We start from the raw sequence: 25433 nt of genomic DNA, 5'->3' as shown, positions 1-25433 counted from the left end.
CGGGGACATGTTAGTGTTCATGTGGATCCTCTCTGAATGCTCCATTGTGTTCACTGTGTCGTCTCTCCGCCGAGCGCGGTGAGTTCCCGGCTGTGAAACCGAAACAATGAGCTGAGACTTTATTAAAACCCTCTCGGAGCCGAAGGGAAACCTGCAGAGCGGCGAGTTAATTATCTCCGGGTTCATCACCCTTTCACATTAGATCTCATTGTGAAAAGATATTAATTTCAGCTATTTTAACTCTGGTGAAAACTGTGAAATTAAGAGCCGTGGTGTGACGAAGTGGACTGGACTTTAACGAGGCAAAAGAAGTCTGATTTAAACAGTAACACAAAGTGGCACTTCCTGCACCACACAGCTCACTGGGGGTCTCGTCCTCCTGACACTGGCCGGTGTGAGCCGGCCCTGCCATTAGAGACGGGAGAGAAGAGGCGTGATGCTCTGACTGAAGGGGGGGGGGGCCTGTCAACCACCGGGAACTGGCATTTGATTAAGGTGCAGGAAAGCCAGAGCAGCCAGAGCAGCCGGACCGGCTTCCACATAGCCTCGCCTGAATAACAATACTCCATCAGAGGAGAGGGGGAACAACATGGAGGAGGACGAGAGGAGGAGACAGGGTTCAGGGCTTTGTGAGGACTTTAAACACAAAGGTGGCATTTATCACCGAGGTCTTAAAAGAACTTCCTCCGCCTCCTCTGTTCGAGTACACACACACACACACACACACACCCCCCCCCACACACACACAGAGGTTTGTGTAAGATTGTAATATTAAGGTGAAAGGATCTTTTGGCAGAAATTGAATATAAAATAATCCTAGTGATGTTTTAACAAGTGTGTTTGATCTAAATTGTACAAATTGTGGTTTTGTTTACCCGAGAAAGGGCCTTTTGTGTTTAAATACTTTGTATTTACATCAGGAGCGCGTCCTCTATACGGACTGGACAAAAATATGGGCTATACAAATAACATTTGAGTGATTGATTGATTGATTGATTGATTGATTGATTATGTCCATGTCATCGAATTTATTTTGAAAATTGTTCCTTGTTCAAGCTCAATGTTCACGTTGAAAAAAGTTCAGATAACAACAATTCAAAAAACACAAGGCCCCCCCTCCCCCTGGATACGCCCCTGCTACAGGTGCTGAAAAGGTCCTAAAGAGGTAACAGAATTAAACACACACACGCACATAGACAGACACACACTCTGGGGTGTATTCTTACTGTTATCACACTGAAACATGGGGGGCCTTCACACACATGCATCCTCCAGTCATGTAAAGCAGTGCATGTTGAATATAAGTGGAGGAGACTCCACTGATGCCCATTAGTTAGTCTGTCTGTGTATGTGTGTGTGTGTGTGTGTGTGTGTGTGTGTGTGTCTGTGACTGTTGTTCCAGGCCTGATGAAAAGGCTTTTAGGCTAATTACATGAAAAGAGTCTGTTGATATCTAGATTAGTTTTAATCTTGTGCTTACGTCATTCCCCTCCACACACACAGACACACACACAAAGACACACACTCACACAAATAATAATACACTGCACCGGCTCGACTGGCTGTTGCTGCCGTCACTGGATTTTTAAATTATTCTCTTTAACAGAATAACTTGTTCTTCTTGTGTGTGTGTGTGTGTGTGTGTGTGTGTGTGTGTGTGTGTGTGTGTGTGTCATCACATCTTCCCTCGACACCGAACTTGAGAGTCACTCTCAGAACATCATGTTCTGAGTGTGACTCTCCTGGTTCGTCGCTGATACCTGGCGTGCTGACACTGCAGTTCATTCAGCCTCTCACTTCCTGCTCTGTTTTAATTGATGGACTAAAAAGGGAGAAGAAGAGGAGGAGGAGGAGGAGGAGGAGGAGGAGACGCCATGTTTTCTTCCTCCTTGTTGTCAAATCTAATGTAGCAGCGCCCTCTGTCCAGGAGGAGGCAGAACTGCAGGACCTCGTTCCTTCTTCACCTAAACTGTGTTTAGGTGAAGTTTATTATACAGACACAAAATGATGTGTTTATAACTCAGACTCTTGATAATTAGGTAAAACATCAAACATTTAATTTACCATAATGAGGTGTGTTATTTTACCTGAGATCTGAACCCCTTAAATTTTACTATAGAAAAACCGTCCACTTTAGTATTTAATAAATTAATATAACTGTTATAATTGTTATTATTGTACATAAAATAATAAAAAACAAAAAAGACCAGACAAAAATCATAAAGAGCACATGAAATAAATTGCTTTTTTTTTATTCAAATTGAATGTAATTAACTTAAAATGTAAGAACTTTTGTGCATTTATGGGGAAAAGAGAGAATACTTTTAATATTTAAGATATTCATGAATAATAAATTAAACAAACACGATAATCATCATATTTACAAATGAGTATTAATACTGCTAATAAATACTTTACTACATATTTAACAATTTTAAAATTGAGTTATTACCATTATAACTATATTGGAACCTAATAGATTCAGATGATCTCAGTGTTCTAAAGGGCACATAGAAAAACCTGGTAAATGTAGAACATAGAACATAGCACATAGAACCCAGTAAACTAGAGTCCTACTCTCTCTCCATTGAGAACCTTGTGATATGGTTCATGTCAGTAAAGTGTGAAACAGAGAAATAAATAATTTACACGCTAACAAACTAGTTTTGGTTTCTATTAATACTTTCAGTCTGTTGATTCTACAGCGCCCCCTGACGGTGAGGTCCGGTTGTGCGACCCCCCACATCCACCCTTATCAGTCTGACCGTCCCATCGCCCCCTCCTCTCTCTCTCTCTCTCATCTCTCTCTCTCTCTCTCTCTCTCTCTCTCTCTCTCTCGCTCTCTGTCTCTATCTGTCTTTGACCTCTCCCTCCTCCTCCCTCTCTCCCTCATCTCCTCCCCTCTCTGGCTCTCTCTATCATCCCTATCTGTCTCCCTCTCTCTCCCTCCCTCCCTCCCTCCATGTCTCTCTCTCTTCCCCCCTCCTCTCTCTCTATGTCTCTCTCTCCCTCCTTCCCTCTATGTCTCTCTCTCCCCTCGTCTCTCTCCCTCCCTCGCTCCTTCTCTCTCTCTATGTCTCTCTCACCCCCCCTCCTCCTCTCTCTCTCTCTCTCTCTCTCTCTCTCTCTCTCTCTCTCCTCTCTCTCTCTCTCTCTCTCTCTCTCTCTCTCTCTCTCTCTCTCTCTCTCTCTCTCTCTCTCTCCACCCCCCCCCTCTCTGTGGCCAAGTTCACAACCCTCTGTCAGTGTGTAGCACTTGGGCTTCACAGTGGGTGTGTGTCCCACAGTGAGTGTGTGTGGTACAGTTGTAGCGGTTGTGTAGACGTTGTGTGGCTGGAACCAGTGGAGCTTCTCCCCGCCGCTGTGGTTTGTTGGCTCCTCTGGATCCGGCGGCTCTGATCCAAGATGGACACGGTTCGTCTCGTCGGGGACTAGATAACTTCTGGATGTTTCTTCGCTGCTCCGTGTGACCGCCAGCTGGATGTAGCCGCTCTGGGTCCTTTCCACCCGGGACAACACATCCTAGAATGAACACTCACCCCGCGGAGCTTTCTTCCGTCAACTTTTTCCCAGTTTGAAAGAAAACACTTTTTTTCCCACGACCCGCCATGTCGGGAGTGGTCCGCAGCCTGAGCCGCTGCCTGCTGCCGGCCGACGCCAGCCGGGAGCCGGGCGCCAGCAAGGAGAGGAGCCGGGACCGGGACGCGGCGCAGGAGCGGGAGGCGCGCCGCAGGAGCCGGGAGATCGACGCGATGCTCGCCCGGGAGAGGAGAGCCGTGCGGCGGCTGGTGAAGATCCTGCTGCTCGGGGCCGGGGAGAGCGGAAAGTCCACATTCCTCAAGCAGATGCGCATCATCAACGGGCAAGAGTTCGACCAGAAAGCGCTGCTGGACTTCCGGGACACCATCTATGAGAATATCCTGAAGGTAAGAGCAGGGCTCCCTGGGAAGTTAAAGAGTGGCAGAGGCCTGACAGCAAACTTTACAACTCAAAGTTTAGTTTTATTATAATCTGTCAACAAGTGGTTTCATTTGACTTCTTTGAGAAACGTCCTTGAAACACACACTGAGGTTTGTTGACATGTTTATATCCTGAAGTGTGAGTGTGTGTTTCTATATAGGACATTTGGTCTGGTCCTCACAAGTTCACAGGGTTATTTGAGGGTTAAGACCTTGTTCTAGGGGTTAGAATCAGGTTTAGACCTTTAGTTGTGATGGTTAAGGTCATAGCGTAAAGCAATCGTATCCACGCTGTAGCTCTGGCATAGCCAAGGCATAGACGTGTACCCTACACACAACCCTACGTGGTACCCTACTTTACGCCTCCCCAACCCAGACTGCAAGAGCTGTGATTGGTCCGCTCGGTGGCATCGCATATCCGGCAGACAGTATTTCCGCCACCCGCCATTTTGGAATTGACTTGAAGGAACGAACATGGAAGCAAGGTGGACCAAGAGAAAGGGAGATTTCTTTAAGAGAAATTAAATCCTCTTCTACATCCATCGGATCCATGCTTGATAACACTCGCCATTGTTCTGAGGTAAACGGAGACGCCAGAGAGTTTGTAAATAAGAAGAACGGGAAACTGGAAACATGCAGTAGCATAGAAACTCTACGGCCGCTAGCTATTATGTGTGTAATGACAGAGCAACGCACACATACATACGCACAACTGTGGATGCTCACAATGGCATAGCCCCATGTTCGTACTTACAGCGTAGCTTCGACGCAGATGCAAACATTGGGCCTAAAGGGCTAGGGAATGCAATTATGTCAATGAGTGTCCTCACAACTATAGAGATACAAGTGTTTTTGTGTGTGTGTATCTGTGTGTGTGTGTGAGCTCTCCCTTTGTTTGCTGTCATGGCCGGGCCTCCTTCACCAGCTAACAATACCAGACTATTCCTAAGGGATGAGCACATCCGCCCTGAGTGCCACACAGCCCAGACTAGGATGATAAGAGCCTGGACCTCTGCACAGCTGAAGCAGTGTGTGCACAAGTGAATGTACTTGTTTTGACACATGAGAGAAAGAAGTGTGTGTATTTGTGGTATGATATAAAATATGAACTTGATAGTAAAGGCCTCTTATTCCTTCACCCACCCAGTCACCATTTAGCCACCTGAGAAACTTCTATCTCATAAACAGGATCTCACACAGTATAAGTGTCTAATCAGAGACGATTAAAAAATGCGGCAAATCTTCATGTTCAACCAGCTGGAACCGGTGACTGGCCCTATGTGCTTGATGAATAATTAAGATCAATCCACTCTCCAATTACTACCAATTAGTTTTCTGTCAATTGACTGATAGTTCCCCCTCCAGCTTGACCCTAAGTGGCTTAAAGCAGTGTTAGGGTTCTGCAGCTTTAGACCAACCAGCAGACTGTGAGTCGACCTATCGATTCACTGCTAATTAACTGTAATATAAAATATTACGTAAATCATCAAATTTAAACTATTTTTGTCAACTATACGCCCGGAGCTGAAGACCCAGTGATTAGTGATAATGAATAACACATAAAAATTGACTTCTCACTATTTCACCTCATAAACTGAGCGTGGTCCCGTTAAAAAAACAGCTGGTTTAGATTGAGCTGGTTAGTTTGACTAAATTAATTTATCTGGATAAGTCTGACGGGGTTAAGTTGAATAAGTTAGTTTGAATAAGTTTACCTGAGTTAAATTGACTGGGTGAAATTGACTGGTTTAGTTGAGCTCATTGATGGAGGATCAGCTTCACCTGCCTGATGCAGCGAACACTCCCCCTCCCTCCCCCAACATCCTCCCCCCTTCCTTCCCGGGAGCCTGTAATGACAGAGAAGGACGAGCGGGGAGGAAGGAGGGATGAGGCTGAAAGAGAACACACAGGTGTGTGGGTGTGGCTCCGCTCAGGAAGATGAATGGCGGAGGCTGAGTTCAGGTGTGGCCCTGTTCCTCCAGCCTCAGTAATTATAGCTCTGCTCTAATCCTCGTCCGAGTGGAAGCGTTCACTTCCCACGAATCAAAGTAAAACCAAACACCCGTTCTAGTGTTGGAGGAGAAATCCCAGCCAGCGGCAGAGCAGTCGGTCAGGCTCCACCCAACATCCAGTGTCTAGGTTGTGAGCTACTATAGGAAACAGCTTTACACTCAAGACTGGACCAATGTGTTCAACTCTGAAGAGCTTATTGGATTTGACTTGTTCAATCAAGCTGTTTTTTCTTTATCTGTCCTCCTCTGATTGTCTTTATTCATCTGTTTTAACTGTTTTCCTGCTCGGCCGAGCTTCTTGGCCAGACCCCATCAATCATGGGTGAAGTCACAAGTTCACAGCCGTTCACAGTAATTTGTCCGTGTCTCAGGCAATTGGTTCAGTTTGTTTGATTTTTTTGCGTTTCAACGAAATTCTTTTAACTTTCCCTGTAAAACCAAGACTGTGTCAGCTCCTATTCTTTCTGTTTAGTGCAACTTAAAAGGTTCAATTCAAAAGTGACTAACACAGCATCGCTCAGTTCAATACGCTCTGCTCGATGGTTAATGATACATCAACAAACTTTACATAGAAATAACTCTTCTCTACCTCTTCTTGTTGACTACACAACTTAGCATTTAACTTTATTCCTTTATTCAGTGGTTCTAAAAACGAAAGACCGTGGGAACGTGAGAAATTTCCAGATTCATCCATTTGTATTCAAAACAATACACGTTAAACATTAGTTAGACATTGCTCTGGTGTTGTTCTTTCACATAACTAAGTAGAAATGTTTGAAGGTTGTGTCAAATTACTGGAAATGATTTACAGACAACCTCTCCTGTAATTGACACAAGGGTCAACAACATCTACGATTTAGAATAGGATTTATCGAGATATACATGTTCACACAAGTCTAAGATAAATCTGTTTTACTACATTTCATACATTCTTATCAGTAAAGCTGTCGAAAAGCCAGAACTCAGAGTATTTGGCTTCTTTGTGAACTTTGGGGATCTCCACGGGAAATGAAAAAGTTCTGTACATATTGAAGAAGTTTATCTACTCACGTAACTTTTGTCTGTTACGGCACAAAGGAAACACTGATCCCTTTGATCACTGATCTGATTTAATGTCTCGTATTACTGGGAGAAGAGCAGCGTCACTACAGGAAGGCAGCTGCTGGGTTATTACAAAAAAAGTGATGAATCAGACAGACTCTCTAAACCAGCTTCTGTAGGACACGACACCACTGACCACTTCATGAGGAATAAGAATTCAAGTGGTCAGCGCAGACGTCAGGTCTTCATGTCCGGTCAATGACCCACAAGACAAATACCGAGATGTCTTCCTCCGAATGTTGTTTTCCTTGAACAGCTGATGGTGGAGTTTAGGGCGGAAGTCGGCTTCAATTTAAGCCATTTAGCTTCGGGAAATATTCCCAGTGCACCAGTGTGTCTGGTTGTTATCTCAGAGCTCCACCTGCTGCACACGTCAAACACAGCGACAGGTCCAGGAGACGTTTCCCAGACAGAGACGGTGTTTCTTTTCAGAGGCTGCATCCTGTGAGCGGACACAGGACACAAAATGGAGAACCAGGCCAAAGCCACGACCTCAACGTGACGCAGAATTAAGGGGGAAGCCAAACATTAAACCTTCAGTCAGACAATAAAGAGCTGAAATAGCAGGATTAAACATTACGAGTTGTGAAATGTCATTATACAAATAGATAATTATCAAGCAGAACGAAGGTCATTTTAGAAATCTGTATAAAAACAGCAACAGATCCAGAATAACAACATCAAAAAGACAGTTTATGCACGAATTCCATCATTTCCTGTGTTTTCTGTTTATCTGTCATTTACTATTGACTGATAACCACATGAATGCAATTACCCACTAATCACAAAACAGCATGTGTTTGAGATAAATATTATGTTATATTCCAAAATTTATAGCAAGGCTTTGAAAGGTGGAAACTGTTAAAAAAAGATTGAAATCTAATTTAAATGATTGAAACTAAGCAATGAAGCGTTGCATCGTGTTTAATTTCTGCAAACATTATTTTGTTCTCTTCTTAAAAACAGCCGCTCTCTCTTTACAGGTGTTTTAAAGGTTGAAAACATTTAGTAAATGGTCTGAAAACTGCTGCAGTTAAACTGGAAAATAAAGTTCTATAGGATTGAAAGTTGAGTTTTGAAAGAGCGAATCTTTATTTTGACACTTTGGGGACGTACACCTGCGCTCCTGTTGTCGTCTGTTACTTCAGGGTTGTGTTTTAACCTTTCGGAGATTTGTCCACGTGATTTTCAAGCTTGTGATTTGGGGCAGTGTTTTCCTTCGGCCCTGATCTGAAACTCCAGAAGCTCATCGACCGAAGCTACTTTCACATTACTACGTTTTCTTTTGAAAACTCAAACACGGATACGCCCTGAGAGGCTGCCGGCCCCGTTTCAGTTGGAAACTCTGGAGGTTTTTTGCTGACTGGGTCTTTTCCGTCTGGATGAAGCCTTCACTATCCGTCACATGACCCCAGAAGAAAACAACCAGCATCAGCCGTGGCTCCCAGTGTAGAACACAACACGGAGAATCAATTACAAGTGTTGCTGACTCTGTTGTCTATGCTAGCAGCTGTTGTGCAGTTAAAATCTGTATTTTACACGTGGTGTGTGATACGTGCTTTTATGCCTGTGAGTGTTGACGGGGATTCAAACTGATACGGAGCCAGAACGCTCATGTGGACAGATGTTGTTTTAGTTTAAAAGAAATGTAGACGTGTGGTTGTAGCCTGAAGAAAAGTTGGGATCTTGGCGGCAGGCCTTAAAAAGCTTTTTCATAAGATTTTGAAGCTTTCAATCCATTCAAAGGCGTTTTTTTAAGTTTCAGAAAGTGGCATCATAAACATCCCATGCATCTGCCATCTCCAGATTATATAAATAAAAAAATAGCACCCATTTGATAACATGAAGGATACTCTGATTCGCTTTATTCCAAATTCCGGCCAAAAAAAAAGTCAGCATTTCTCGGCAGAGTGTGGAGGAGGATTTGAAACAGGGCCGACCTGGTCAGCTTGATATGGAGCCGTGGTATTATTTAGTGAAGAGATGTAAACTCCAGGGGAACGCTCACTATCTGCAGGCTTATTACCGGCAGAGGAGACGCAGGCAGGAAGAGACACAGACCAGGACAAAGTGGATTATGCAACAAACCCTCACATTAGTGTGTTGACAGGACTCGTGTTGCTTTTCAGACGGGAGAACTTGCAGATGAGTGGATGAGTCGTGACTGGATGTGACTCAAGGCTCCCGCACAGTGACTCTCTGTTTGTGATTTTCACCACCAACACACTGCCGCTGCTGGATGTGTGCATGTGTGTGAGATTATGGCTGCATGTGTGTAACACTCGTCACAGTCTGGGATTTCCTCGGTTGTTTAGGTCGTCTGTCGTCTTTTCTCTCCCAGAAAATAAAGTCCTTACTTAAAGAAAACCTGCCACAGCACTTTGTCACAAAGGAGCTAAGCAGGCAGGCCACACACACACACACACACACACACACACACACACACACACACAATTGCGTGCCACAAACTAATTGCAGTGGTGAGAAATTTACTGTCACATCTTCTTTTTTCTTCTTTTATGTATTTACGCCTTTGAGGAGGAAAGGACCTGACGTTTTTTTTCTTTACTTCTCTAAAGTAACAACGTGAAGTACGACTGTTGATGTTGTGTAAAACTTCGTGGATGACACATTAAACTTTAAACATAAACTTGACCTGACTTGACTATTGCACAAGAGATCGGTCAGGTGGTCGTGAGTCACTGATAGACGCACAAGCACATACGCACATCTCCTCACCCACACTGACCTAGAAAACACTTGAGAGATAATGTTTACAGCCGTGTCCTCTGTGGCATCAATAAAATAGACAACACACAACTTTATTGACCCAGTTCATTTTGGACTTTCACGTGATATGAACTTGAGACAGAGGCTGAACAGAGGAGCTGCAGCAAGCGACAGTCTGAGGAGAGCGACCTGTTTTCTGAACAGTGGAGCGTGAAAAACCTTTTCAAGTTCTACCACCGGATTTCAACTGTGCAGCTGAATATGAGCATACGAGTTTTTTTAAAGTCGTAAAAGTCAACACGGAGAAAAACTGTTTCGAAGAGCAAGTACAAATAAGAACTGTCGCTAAAAGTCTAACAAAATAGTTGAGCTCCACAAAGGAGACTCAGACACAAATCACTGGATATGTCTGTGTGTGTGTGTGTGTCTGTGTGTTTGTGTGTGTGTGTGTGTGTGTGTATTTGTGTCCTGGCAACTTTGATCAGTCAGCAGGAGACCCCCCACACAGATCAACTCTCCAGCTTTTCTTCAGAAAACCACCGGCAGCCACTCATGCGCGTGTGTGTGTGTGTGTGTGTGTGTGTGTGTGTGTGTGTGTGTGTGTGTGTGTGTGTGTGTGTGTGTGTGTGTGTGTGTGTGTGTGTGTGTGTGTGTGTGTGTGTGTGTGTGTGTGTGTGTGTGTGTGTGTGTGTGTGTGTGTGTGTGTGTGTGTGTGTGTCTCAGAGACATTTGCTTCCCTGTAAAAGCTCCTCCATGTTTACTAGTGAACCTCCGAGACACAGTGTTGATGTTTTTCCTCAGAAATCAACACATGCAGAGTGAGTTTTACATTTTTTAATCAGTGTGGTTTGAAGCCGTCTCACCACTTCACTGCGTCCAGACGTGTGATGTGCGACTTTGTGTGTCTCTGCAGGGAATGCGCGTGCTGGTGGACGCCCGCGACAAACTGGGCATCAGCTGGCAGAGCTGCGAGAACGAGAAGCAAGGCATGCTGGTGATGTCGTGGGAGGGGCGTGTGGGCGCCTCGGGGGTGGAGCCCGGCGAGTTCCAGCTGTACGTGATGGCGCTGAGCGCGCTGTGGGCCGACGCCGGCATCGAGGAGGCCTACACACGGCGGGCCGAGTTCCAACTGGTGAGTACACCGGAGGGGTCGGCTCCCAGTTCATTCTCCCATGGTCCCTGTGTAAGATGAGCTGAAGTATTCATCCTTGATTGACTACACCATCTATTTAACTAAATGAGAAACTGTAAAGTGATTCAGAAGTTTTGATGAAGTCTCTAGTGATTTCTCTGCTTGTGTGTTGTTGACCGTGCACTCCCAGTTGCAACAAGTGGTTTTAGGGATGTAAGATGATGGTGGTCGTGGTGGATGAGCTGTTGGAACTGGGGATCTACTGATTGCTGTGAGAATTCATAATAATGTGGAAAAACTAAAACTTATTTATGTCATAACCTGGAATCGTTCTGTATCAAAACAACCAACATCGATTCTCAAACAACTGAACAATTTATCATTTGTCCAATATAATCGACCGATATGAGCCTTTCACAGACATATTGGTATTATTCTTTATGATATATTATATTAGTCATTTTCAGTAAAGTTTACAGTAAAACTGTTTAATATCAGTCCTCAGTTACATTTGTGTTTGATAACAAAATTTAGAAATCATTGCCAATTATATTTTTAATACATATTTTGGTAGAAACATCAGTATCGACTTTTTTTTCCTACCTAATATCATTATCAGCATTGTTTCTACACGTTAAATTATGTATTTTTGTATTTGTAGATGAAGAATTATCTAGTTATCATAAACCCAAGCAAACAGTAGAGGAGAAAACAGTGCGTGATCATATATTATCCCGGAAAAAAATCGCTTTTCTGATTTCCAATCAACTTCTCTTTGGCCTTCGTGACCTCAAAGAGTCGGAGACATAAAAACATTTCCAGTAATCCTCCATGGACGTCCGCACCAGGAGTCACGTTTGCTCAGAGATTAGTCACCGACATGATCCGTCTCATTGAACCCGTCACGAAGCCAACGAGCAGGACTTCACCAAGTTATCAGTTTGAAAATCTAATAATGACTTTTCCCGTGTAACTGTGATGGAAAATGTGAATTTCTCATGAAAGTTTGTTCTCTTTTCTCCTTAAAACACAAACCAAACAACGTCCTGGAACTAAGACGCGTCTGTTCCCCCCGTCATTGCTCTCAATCTGAACGCTGACTCATGCCAAAAAATGAACCCTTAATAAAATACCCTGCACTCTGTCTATTTACGTAGCGAGGAATAAAAGTTCTCGCCACAGATTCCCGAAACAATTCCTCGTCCCTCTCGGGGGTCGAGGGCAGCAGCTCTCTTCATGGTAACTGATTTACCGCAGCCGGTTTTCCCAGGGCTAATAATCTCCAGCCCAGAAGAGCTAACTGGATAAAGGGGAGAAGTGTTGTACCTGAGTGAAGCCTGAGGAAGTATTTATTGTTCTTCTGAGTATCTTATCTCTCTGCTTTTACTGTCGGGCAACTTTCCAAAGCTGTCATTATTATTTTGCCCTCGACTGGAAGAGGAGCTGCTGAAGTGGAGCTGCTGAAGTGGAGCCCTGCAGAGACCATTTGAAACGCCTCGTAGATTTCAGTCTAATTCTTTTTTCCTTTTAACCCTAATGTGGTGATCCATACCGGGGGCTTCCGCTTGGATTTCTGTCCGTCTGTTTCTATCAATTGTCTCGTTGATAAGACTGAAAACACTGCAGTATTTATTGTTATTGAAAATGTATTTTAAAAGGGTTTGATAAAATCCTATCAGACGTTTGAAGAGAGGAGACCTGACCTGCACACACAAGGATTTGATTTGCCACATTGACGCTTCCATCTTAAGAGTCTCCATCTTAAATACCCACAATCCATGATAACCAACACAACACAACATGAAGGAGAAAGATTAAAATACATTATGCAGCTTTTGCGTAATCCTGCTAACTAACAAACAAACATTTAGAGAAACACACTGGACTCATGATGGAGGACAAGTTAACATTCAAGTATAGAGAACCTCCACTGACCTGTGGGGGGTTTTTTAAAAACCTAAATCAGGTCAGAATTGATTTGTTTAGCGCCTCTCACACAAAGTAGAACCTCCGACCTCTTCACTCACATTCACTCGTCTAAATCCCTGAGCGGCTGGAGAACCACTTGCTTCTACAAGTGTGTACAAATGTTCTGTGAGGGGCCCGGACAGACTGTTAACGACACAGAATGCCATGAATAATCACTTAACCATATTGTCCACATGGTGAATGTCTCACAGCAGCTGGTCTTGTTGTCTGTGCGTGTCTGTCTGTGTGTGTGTGTGTGTTGTGTGTGTGTGTGTGTGTGTGTGAGGGCTCAGGCTGCCCGTCTGTCTGTTGTTTGTTTGTTGAAAGCGACACAGCAGCTATTCTGTCCTCTCCGAGCTGTAAGTCTGACCTTTGACCTCGTTGCACATTTATCAGTGACGACACTATCTGGCGTCCGACGGGAGCCACTTCCGCATCCCTCTCACTTAACATACTGTGTGTGTGTGTGTGTGTGTGTGTGAGATGTCAGTGCACAGCTCTGGGTCAGACTGCCTTGTCTTATCTGGAGTCAGTGTGTGATAAACCTAGTATGCGACAGCGGCACAGGCCTGCACACATCACTCTGCCTCTGAAGGATCACATTCAATATTCTGTACTTATTCTAAATCCCAGGAAAAAGAACAAAACCAACAATGAATCGAACAAGTGTGTGTGTGTGTGTGTGTGTGTGTGTGTGTGTGTGTGTGTGTGTGTGTGTGTGTGTGTGTGTGTGTGTGTGTGTGTGTGTGTGTGTGTGTGTGTGTGTGTGTGTGTGTGTGTGTGTGTGTGTGTAATTTTATTCCTCTAAGCGCCACTGTTGAACAAGAAAAATATCAAAACCACATCAGTGAGTCACAGAGTTGCACTGAGTGACAGTTTATTTTAATTCAGCCGCAAACACACACACGCACACGCACACGCACACACAGACACACACACGCCATCTGTAAACACTCTGGAGCAGAGGAGCATGTAGCGAGTCGGCCTGATTTTGCTCTTCGTCCACGTTGCTCAGGAAACATGTAGAGGGAGAAGCTTCCTGGAGCTTTACAAACTTTTTACATTAATTATTCTACACGTTGAAATGATCATAGAGACATAAAGCAGCTCCAGGGATCCATTTAACGACTGTAAATAAAGATGGACAACATGGAAGCTCCCAGAAAGTGAAAACCCAAATGTTCCGACCGCCCCCTGACAGCTGCAGGTGAGGTGATGAGCCCCGATCCTCCACGTCACCAGACAGGACGTGGACCGAGCTAAAGAATTAAGATACAAACAAAATAAATTGAGTTTGGATTTCATGACGGGAGGTTATGTTCTCACCCCGTCTGTCTGTTTGTTAGTTGTGGTTTGTTTGTAAGTCAGATGCCAGTGTAGAAACAGGGGAGAAGGACGGAGGATTGGCTCAGGGAGGAGGAAGATTTCTGCTTTACATTCTTTAAAATTGTGAGATAAAGGAATTTTTTTTTTATAATGATTCATGGATCTTGACAAAAACAAGCAGGCACATTTAGGGGACTGATATTTCTTCTATTGGGTTTCATAAGGGGGCTGTTGAGAGCAATATCTTGTTACGTGATGCTATAAAAAGGGGGGGGGGGGGATGTCCTGTGTGTATCGGCGGGAACTGGATACCTCGTCTCAATCGTTACTGTGCAGACTCCTCATGTCGTCTCCTGGGCAGGACGGCTGGGACACTGGAGGAGACACTGGAATTGGATCGTCTATGGTTTCAAATCTTGATATCTACATATGGTTTCGTCCATGAACACGACTCTGTGTCTGTGGAGGTCAACGAATATTAGAAAGATTGTCCTGAAGAGGTTTAAAGGCTGTGTGTAATGATCTCTCTCATAACCAGAAACACATAAACAAATCTCTGGTTGTTTGCTTTCGACACCTCGTGCGTAAAAATCCGACAGAGATCCACGGCCACAAATATGTAAACAAGCGATGTGTAGATGAGCCCAGATTAACAGGCAGCTGCTCAGAGAGCTGGCCAGTTCCCCAGGTTGTAGATCTCTGTGCAGTTAATGAGGAGAGTAATGTGAACCCAGGGGTTATAGCATCTCTGTTTGCCTTTTGTTCAGGGTTATGTTCAAATGTTTGACTTCATTTGGAAATAAAAAATAAGGAAGTCCCAGTATACGTTGTCCTGAAAGGCGCCTGGAGCAACGTCAGCTCCGAATTAACACAATTATGAGAATAAGACTTGAGAAAACAACAGAAATTCCCTTGTGGCTCCGTGACTGAAAATAGAAGTGGGCGAAAAAAAGCACAATATGTTCCTGTTTGGTTTCTATTTACGACCAAACGACAGCATCCAGCTGTTCTCGGACATTACTTCACCACTTCTACCTCGGGGACCCCCTTCAGATCTACATGGGGACTCGATCACAATAAGTAGAATATAGAGAATCACCCGCCTCGTTCTCTCTAAGTAAGAAAAACAAAGTCTCTTGCGGATAGAAATATGCTGAGTTAGATACTCTCTCTCTCTCTCTCTCTCCTTCTTCCCCCTTTTTTTACTCTCGGAGAGGTTTTCGTGGGGATACCACAGTCAGCTTTTCCCAGGCACAGCTGGAGCCGAGCCACGGGCAGACAGAGGGAGAGGGAGGAACGACCGAACAACAGAGAGCGTCCAATGAGACGGGGAGAGGAAGGGAGTGGAAAGTTAGAGATGAGCCGGTGGTGTGGGGGGGGGGGGATGGGGAGGCCGAGAGAGAGACGGAGGCTGTCTTCAGACTGGCACTGAAGTCCAAGGAGATTTCCGGAGGGGGCTGGATGTGAGAAGGCAGATGTCCCGAGCGTCAGTTGCTCCGAATGTTTCCCGGAACTTTGCCGTCTCAAGCACTTCATGTCTGAAAGCAGACTGAGGCCGAGAGGCAGAGAGAAAACTGAGCGAAGCACAAGCGGAGACAGACAAAATAAAAAAACCCACAGTGAGCACATGTGAGCATTTTGTTTACTTGCCAGGCATCGCTGTGTTCCCAGCACCACACCCCTGATAACACATGGTTGGATGAAGGACACAAACACCAAACCCTCCTCTGTGCCTGACACAAACAAGGCTGTATATCAAGCTGTGATGCTCGAGTGTGGCTGTTGTCTTCAGACATCCTGAGCAGAGGAGGCACAAGTTCAGACTGAAGGACGTGAACACACACACACACGGACACATGCTCTCAGTCCATAGGGTCTGAGGAGATGAGATTTCAACCGGCACTTCCCTGATTTAACTGATCTTATTTTAAAACCCTTCTCTGTCTCTGGGTTCGGGTGTGGCAGCCTCCTCGTGTACGCGGGGGGGGGGGGGGGGGAGAGCAACTCCAGCACTGTGCAGATTTTCTACTTTCACTTCAGCAATTCCATTTTATTTTATTCTAGTTTTGCTCCACAGTTCAGAAGCATTTTAAAGCTCTCAGCAGATTGTGATTAATTATGCGGCATAAAACCAACAAGGAGTTCACGATGTGCTTTTTATCTCAACACTCATCCTCTGCCCGTTTGTTTGTTTGTGAGATTACAAAAGATTACACAGATTTCCATGGAACTCGGAGGAAGGATGATTCAGGGAAGATCCCGTTAAGGTTTGACATGGACGGGAATCAGGGTTTTTCTGAGTGAATTAAAGGATCATTTTGGTTTCCTACAAATTGAGTCTCATTTTCATATCAGATGTGACAAACACTGTTGTCACCAAAGAAACGTCTGAGATCTAGAAACAACAATAACACAACTAAGTGCTGGTTTCTCCACGTAAAATGTTGATGTTTTTATCTAACTTGTTTTAACATAAATTAAACAAAAGTAAAAATGCAATTAAAAAAACTACTAAGAAATTAATCAGATACTACCATACTACAGGAAATAAAGGATTCTGTGAGGGATATGTTAGGTTTAAATAATAAACCATTGAAATCCAGCCGCTATCTATTTATTTAATATATTTGAATACAGTATTATTGAGTGAAAATTTGAAGCAAGTTGAAGATGTCCCCTTTGACTCTGGGAAAAAGTGATGGTCATACATAAAACAATAATCAAAGGATAAATGAAAGAAGGATTAGATATCACCCTGGATTATTACTCATCCCGCCTCGAGTTGATATTTCATTGTGGTCCAAAGTGAAAGACTTCAATGGTCGAAACTTTAGTGGCACACCCAGTCACACACACACACACACAAGTGACGCATATACCTGTGGCTACACACACACATGCATGCACCCATGCACACAAACATACAAAGCAGAATGTGAGTTTATTCAGGTCTGTGCCGTAATAAAGCCCCTAATCTGCCCATTCAAGCCATGAATGGAGACATTCCTCCTGCCTTATTCAGCGCACACACACACACACAGACTATCACACACACACACACACACTCACACACTAACACACACACAAGCTGTGGATTTGCATTACAAGGCACTAAAACTCATCCTTGGCTGAATAAAAATAATTTATTTAGATATTTTGTTTAATGCTTCCACTGAATGAATGATCAGGCAGTTTCATTTCTGCTGATGGATAGTTTCTGTGTCAGTGGAAAAGATCTCTGCGTGTGTGTTTGTGTGTCTGTGTGTGTCTGTGTGTGTGTGTCCGCTCACATACGTCTATGTCTGCGTGCCCCCTCATCTCTGGGAATTCCCCTCTCCCTGCTCTTCCCTCCGACCCGCCCCTTGTCCTGTTCTCGTCCCGCTGAACCAATCCCAGTGTCTGGCTTTGTTTCCCTACTGCAGTGACACAGTGGGTCAGCGGCGGGGTCACGGGGTCGTGTTTCACCCGCACAGGGGGGGGGTCACGTTTCCTGCTCGTTACACAACACACCGTGTCGGCGACGACAGTGATTGATTTAACAGCCACATCAAAAAGGTTTGGTCAAAGTGACAGAAAGTGAAAATCTGCTGCCGGGAAAAAGTTTGAAGATGAACAATGCTGTATTGTGGTGAGGCCTGTGTGCGAGTGTGAGTATTTGTGTGTATGTGCGTGCGTGTGTGTGTGTGTGTGTGTGTGTGAGTATGTGTGTGTGTGTGAGTAATGGTGCTGCTAAAATGACTTTGTAACTCGGTTCTGTCTGACTCGCTAATCCCCACCTCCCTCCCCCAGGCCTCTCCCCACCATTTTCACACACACAGCTGTTTCCTGTTGAGTGTGTGTGTATGTGTGTGTGTGTGTGTGTGGGGGGGGGGGGGGTTGTTGTTGGAGAGTGAGAGGGAAGAACGAGATTCAATATTAAACTATTTTCAGGAAGCCAATATTTCAGTTTTTTTATGTGTTCTGTATCATCACGGACTGAAGGTTTAGTTTCAGAAGTTACTACCATCGTTTGCCCCCTCCCCTCCCACCCCCTTAATTTGAATGAAGTAAACCTGACACCACATCAAACTACTCTACGCTTTAGAAAACTGAACCCTCCCAAGTTCTTCCTCCGTTCCAGGCGCCCCCGCTACTTCCACAGAATCAATTAGCAGCCTCTCAAAACTTCCCTTGGGCTGTGTAATCCATTACAGCGACGATCAGCCTGCACTTAAACCACATTACCACTCAACAACAGTGTGGCATTGACATGAATGAAGGCGGACCTTATGTTCACTGTGATGGACGACAACTCAAGTTTCAAGAGCCGGCCAATTTATTTTCCTGCTGTAGGAAAATGAAATGAACTCGGTTGATGTCTGTAAGTGGCTGTAATTGATATTTTCATTAAAAACGCGGCTGCAGAACTCAAAGCGACATCGTGAGCCGGTTGTTTATGGCGAAGAAACCACGGAGAATTATCGCCATTTGGCTTGTGTGCACAGCTTTAAAGAGACTTTCAGCTCGTTGTTCGTCTGCCTGTCGGAAGGTTTACTGGGATGGTTCGTTCTCTCTGCTTCCCTCAGTGAGACAGCAAACCCTCTGTAAACTACGTGGTCATCACCAAACCACAGACAGCAACTACACAGGGAACATGGAGGAGCTGGTAGAGGCTGATTCTTCCCTCTGGAGTCGGTGGAGACCAAACACAGAGCGTACAAGAGAGTGAACATCGGGTATAGACTATTCACACAAAACACAAATCCTAATGAGAACAGCTCAAACCTCCAGCAAGGCCGAACAATCTGACACAATCTGATTGTCTACTTCTTCTTAAGAGAAAAAGAAGTTGTCTGATTTTCTAAATTGTGTATTTGTCATAAAACATGTGGTTTCTTACCAGACTCAAGACCAGTTCCTCCATCAAGTCTAGAGAAAATTATTTGTGTTTTTTCCTTAATCCAACAAACACACACCAGTGAAAACGTTAACACACAGGAAGAAGCATTGACTGACAATAATTCCCTTTATGATATCGAATGTGCCCTTTGCTTTGTTTCGGTCTCCACCAGTCCTGAGAGAAATGTGTGTTTCTTTGTGTGTCTGTTACTGATTTGGGTTAATCCGAGCTTTTTGTTTTATTGAATAACTAGAATTTTTGATTATTTTCATCAAGATCCATGAATTGTTGCCTGGGAAATAAGTCAATACGTAAAAATCATTTGCACACTTGTCTATTTTGGCGTCTTTTGTATTCAGTGTTTTGTTCTTCGCTCTCTGTGCTGCTGTAACACAATACTGTATTTCCCAATTAAGGATCAATGAAATACATCGATCTATTCGTTTTTTACAAACACACACAACCTCCCCGGTGGTGATGACAACTGCTGCTGGTGGAACCAAGCTGGACAAGGAATGTAAATGCAGCTTTAATGCCTGTGCATGGAGCCACAGACCCACGTCAGTGTAACTTAATGTGATTAGCGACAACACTGATAAGAACGTGGCTCATGTAAACAGAGAGACTGTTATGATTCAGTTTCATAACTTGTGTCTCTCGATCTGGTTCGTGGTTTTACATTCAGATCACTGACACGGATCAGGCCGGCTCATTAGAGGCAGCGTCGCAGTGTGTTAGAAATAATATGATGCGATTGGTATGATTATGCTCGGTCACATGTTTTCTGTTGCACTGATTGATGTCTTATTGAATCACTGACCGCAGTCTAACAGCTTCTCCGACTTGAGGAGGAAATGAGGAGAAAACACACAAAAAAAATGAAACTGTTGAGATGATCAGGTGCTGCTCTTTAATCCTTTAAAGATGTGTTCATGTGAATCAGGACGACTCAGCTGTGATTTCTTTCTCTTCCTGTCTGCAGAGTGAGTCGGTGAAATACTTCCTGGATAACTTGGACCGGATTGGACAACCGGTGAGTCAAAGTGACCTGTCATATCTTGAAGGAAACAATCTTTTTTAAACCTTCCAGAACTTTGACATCCACAAAAACCTATAAAAACACACCAGAGGAAAGACAAACAAAAAGAAAAACAGAATGTCTCCTTCAAAAATCCAATGTTTATCCCCCATTCTCAGAAGTATAGCCCGAGCAAGCAGGACATTCTGTTTGCGAGGAAGGCGACTAAAGGAATCGTTGAGCACGACTTTATCATCAAGAAGATTCCCTTCAAGATGGTGGACGTCGGAGGGCAGAGGTCCCAGAGGCAGAAGTGGTTTCAGTGCTTTGACGGGATCACATCCATACTCTTCATGGTTTCGTCCTCCGAGTACGACCAGGTACCCTTCCAGCACACACACACAAACACACACACACAGACACACACACACTTCTGGTCATGTAACATTGACGTGGAGGTTTTAAGGGGTTAGTCAGACAGTCCGATCATTATTCTCCTGAGATTTACAATTATAAAATGGACAAGAAACATCAGAGAGATGCTAGATCTGAGATTTACACAAAGCTCTCTTTGTGGTCGGCTGAGGGAACTTGATTGTGGTTCTAGTTCACATCAACAAGTCATATGATGACGACTAAATCCTTAATTTGTACAGAGAAAACCACAAAAATAACACAAGACTGTGTGTGTGTGTGTGTGATTCCAGGTCTTGATGGAGGATCGCAGGACAAACCGCCTGGTGGAGAGCATGAACATCTTCGAGACGATCGTCAACAACAAGCTCTTCCTCAACGTGTCCATCATCCTCTTCCTGAACAAAACCGACCTGCTGGTGGAGAAGATTCGCACAGTGGACATCCGCAAGAACTTCCCCGAGTTCAGAGGAGACAATCGCAGGCTGGAGGACGTTCAGGTACGCCCACACAACCGGGTCACTCCCATGTTCCCTACATGTTGTGTTCCCATTGTCCTATATTCCTAATTTGTTATGTTCCCACGCTCCTGCGGTCGTGTGTTCCTATATATTGACAAATAACGTCTCATATCTCTAAGATCCTATTTGCCAAACGTTCCCATGTTCCTAAAATCATATCTTTACAAACCTCTTTGTTCCCAACGTCTTATGTTCCCAAAGTCCTGTGTTCCCCATTTCTGTAGCACATAACAGGAACTTGAAAACTTTCCTCAGTTCTGTATTTGCTCATGGTGAAATCAGTTATTCTTGGAACTAGTCAGAAGGGACGACTGCCTGGTTCTCTGTATTATAGGACTGAAGTGTGTTGAAGGAAAGTTATTTTAATAAAACCGAGCTAAAACCGTAGCTGTTCCTTATTTATAGTCTTTTCTCCGATTAAGCAACCGACTGCGAATCGACTTCCTCTTCTCACACGTAGCCGGTGCACGTGAGGTGACTTCTGACGCTGAGCTTGCTTTTCTTTATGAAGGCTGTTTATTCATCAACACTTTTACATTCACTGTAGTAAACTGGCAAAGTTACTCATTTTGGAGCCAAAAATCAAACTAATAGTAAAAGAAGACTATACCCCTGGCAGGTTCTACCAAGCCAGGCGGTTTTCAGGTTAGAGGCCAGTGTAAAAGCAGCATTGCCATCAACCCTTTGGCAGTTGGATGATAGGATGAAGATTGGGGCGATATATATATCATACATATGAATGGTGTTTCTGCCTATGCAAATTATTGCAATACAAAAAAGTTTCATTGTGGTAGGAGTAAAGAAAACAATTAATCCTATTTGAGTGTATTTTGGGCATATTTGATTAGTGTATAGCTCATTTGCATATTACAAATTCATTTTCAAAGAAACTTGTAACACAAAGAATGTTACTTTTCATGGGTACTTTCATTGTGTAAAGTTTAATTTTTATAGGAGTAAAGGAAAACAATTGCCCCATTGGGGTGTATTGTTGCCTGGCCTTATTGGCACACATCGATGAGAATTAAACTTATTTCCTCAACTAGGATTTCTTAGGACTTTTAGTATGTTTTTCTGGACACTTCCAGATCGTAAAGCGCTACTTTGCCTGGACTATATTATCACTACTGCTATGTGGAGGTAAATACTCTGAAGAAGAAAGTTGTAATGTAGACATCATATTAGAAACCCTGTTATCCATAGATTTGTCCATGTGTGCTTTCTCCAGGAGAGAAATCCCTGATTACAGAAACAGGGCCTCTAGTGTCTCTGCCATTTCCCTGTGGAAGGCCGACTCTAACTCAGTGACTGACCCGTCCCCGCTCTGCTCCTTCCAGGCGTTCCTGGTGCAGTCATTCAGCCGTAAAAGGAGGAACCGGGGGAAGCCGCTGTTCCACCACTTCACTACGGCGGTGGACACGGAAAACATTCGCTTTGTCTTCCACGCCGTCAAGGACACCATCCTGCAGGAAAACCTCAAAGACATCATGCTGCAGTGACCTTCACGCTGCAGACGACGGCTTCTCTGACTGTGAACTGTGAAGACGTGAATCAGGCCTGAGTCTGACACGTGTGAACCTGTGGAGTTGAACCCTCGGTGAGGATCCAACTGAACTCTGAACCTGTGGCTCCTGGCCGACCGTCGGCCCCCTGTGGAGAAACTGTGAGGGTCACAGAGACCCTTTGTGTAACCTGTACAAATGTGTTGTATCGCTGGAAAGACAGTCACCTTCTCCTACTCGTAGCACTCAAGTGCTCTTAATATACGTGTTGAGAAATGTATAGAAAAGAAGAGAGAAACCAGAGAAAAGCCCCGACTACATGACCTGAGCACTGAAAGAGGGTTTTTTCTCTTAGATGTAAATAATGACAAACACTGTCACTAAACCAAGTCGGAGTGACCGAGCTGTGGAAGCAACGAGCAGGAGTTCATGAACCTGACGAGGAGGAAAGAAAGAAAGAAAGAACCTCATGTACATGTGACGGAGGGGAAGAGGGTTGGTGCTCGTCCCAGTCATATGCTGCGTTATCTGATCAGGCTGCACACGTGTTCCGGTCAATGATCTTTAACCGAGGGAAAGAAGTGAATGTGTCTTGTGCTCTCGGTTCTCTCCTCGTCTCCCCACTCCGCTTCTCTCCTCTCTCCTCATCCCTCCATCACACCAGAGATGAACAGCTGCAGATAACGAGTTGCACCGCTCTTTTTTTTTTTTCTTTTCCTGTGCCTCTCCTCGTCTCTCTGGCACAATGGTCAGATTGTTCCTCTCCTCCCTCTCCAGCTGAAACAGTAGACGCTCAAATTAGAGACTCGTCTTGGTTTAAAGAAACACACAAACACACACACACAAAAACACACACACACGAATTACGGTTAATCTCTATCCTGATGTCTTTCTCCTGTTTCCCACCATCATCCCATTATATAAGTACCACCACAGCCGAGACTTGACCCCTGGGAGATCGTTAGCATCCCCCTTTTACGGGAAAAAAAAACAGCTTGTTGTGAGTCTTTTGTCCGGTAAACACAAAGGGAACAACACAAAACGACAGGATTGAACTGTCCACGACTTTATCCCCATGTTTCTGGCACAGTTTGGGGCTTTTGGATTCTCCCCCGACTGTGACTGTCGGGGGTGAGAAGTCTCAGAAACTCAGAAACACATGGAGGTCGTCTCATTTCTACAGATGATGATACACAGTCAGATCCTTTTTCTCTATTATCTGATCCTTTCTGTATCAGGGACACGTGAGTCATAGCGCGTGAGCCCCCAAAAAGTGGTTACTAATATCTCAAAGTTATTTATCAAGCTGAAATATCAATAACTATCATTTTGACCATCAATGAATCATAAGTCATTACTCAGTGAAGGTTTGCAGGCCCCAGCCTCTCATGCATTCTTTTAGATTCGTCCCTTTTGGCTCTTTCACTGTTTTCCCACATTTTAATGCTGCACTAGTGAATATATGAATTTGACCAATGACCAAATGAAGCACACAGTGTTGATCCCACAGTCATCCGACTCATCAGAAGGCCCCTGATTTAAAAACACTACCGCAAACTCACCGTACAACACAAACTAGCCGGTAGACGGAGGGGGGAGGAGTCAGAGCCTGACATTTCCTTCAGGAGTGAGTGGAGACCCAAACAGAGGAAAAAGGAGAGCGAGAGTCACATGACCGAGAACACGACTGTAAACGATATGTTAGTGAGTTTATCCACTTCAAAAGTTCAGTGGTGTGTTCACAGCTTGTTGCGATCCCCCCCCCCCCCCCCCCCCCCCGAGCGACAAAAACTTTAAAAGCAAGTCATCGAAGAAGCCAGCAGATTAACCACTATTGATAATAATCACTATTTGCAGCCTTAGTTATGCCTGTTGATACGTTAGCATTCGCTGGTAATGCTATGCTATGGTTACTTGCAGTTTTACGAACCTTGTGCACTGATTTTTTTACGAGATATTAACGAACCCCCTCAGCCAATCAGAAGCCAATGTTTTCCAGACCATGTTAAAACTGCTCGAACCCCGATTCTTTGGATCCTCGAAATAAGTTCCCGACTAATGGAACGACTCATGAGCACTTCCACGAGCCTTATTCTTATCAAACTGTATCAAACTGTGTCATGTGTCTGTTTTGTGTGTGTGTGTGTGTGTATGTGTGTGATCACGGGGACCTTTGGCCCCGTCGGAGCACGTTTTCACTTCCTGTACATAGTATTCTGTGAGTATTTGCCTGACACTGTGTGTTAACCTTACAATACAAGCACCACTCGGTCGAACAGTATCACTGTCACTGTAAAACGTTGCTGTAAAAACGTGTGTCGTTAACTAACCTACCTTTTTTCCACTCACGCGCAACTTTTTGTTTTCGTTTTTTCGTAAGTGTCGTCATTGCACTGGATGTATCCAAGAGAATAAAGAAAGAAAGAAAAAAGAAACGGACCGGAGAGCAAGAAGGAAAGAAAACAAGAAGGAGGCCGAGAAACAAATAAACAGACTTTGAAAGTGGAGCAGGATGAAGAGGGGGGGGGGTTGTTTCCCACTGCCTTGGCTCTGTGCTCTGTGGTGAAATACACTGCCTTTTGCTGACATGCTGTTTCTTTATTTTCTCAGTGTTTGGCGTCTGTGTGTGTTTGATTGTGCGTGTGGTAAAGCAAGAGGTCGGGGCCCTTTGGAGCTGGAGTGGGGGGGAAAAGAGAGAGAGAGGAGGAGGAGGAGGATGGGGGGGGGGGCTGGGGGAACAGAGGAGTTTAAATACTGTTTGGAGTTGAAGATGTGGTGTGAGAACAAAAATGAGTTCAAACATGTCCCGGGGCAGTTTAATCAGTATTTATGAACACAAGGATCCGCCAGGAAGGGGAAGGGTTCGAGGCT

General features: G+C 44.3%; 1 protein-coding gene across 1 annotated transcript; it reads left to right on the top strand.

Moving 5' to 3' along the window:
* Positions 1-3339: 3339 nt before the first annotated feature.
* gna12a (guanine nucleotide binding protein (G protein) alpha 12a) lies at positions 3340-25148 on the top strand. Its single transcript, XM_053417944.1, has 6 exons — positions 3340-3926; positions 10716-10934; positions 20090-20140; positions 20305-20505; positions 20833-21039; positions 22398-25148. The coding sequence occupies exons 1-6, from the start codon at positions 3609-3611 to the stop codon at positions 22557-22559; spliced, it is 1158 nt and encodes a 385-aa protein (XP_053273919.1). The 5' UTR covers positions 3340-3608; the 3' UTR covers positions 22560-25148.
* Positions 25149-25433: the final 285 nt, after the last annotated feature.

Source organism: Pleuronectes platessa, chromosome 3 (genome assembly GCF_947347685.1).
Source record: "Pleuronectes platessa chromosome 3, fPlePla1.1, whole genome shotgun sequence".
Taxonomy (NCBI): domain Eukaryota; kingdom Metazoa; phylum Chordata; class Actinopteri; order Pleuronectiformes; family Pleuronectidae; genus Pleuronectes; species Pleuronectes platessa.
The sequence above is the reverse complement of the archived record's forward strand: the minus strand, read 5'-3'. Positions and strand labels throughout refer to the sequence as shown.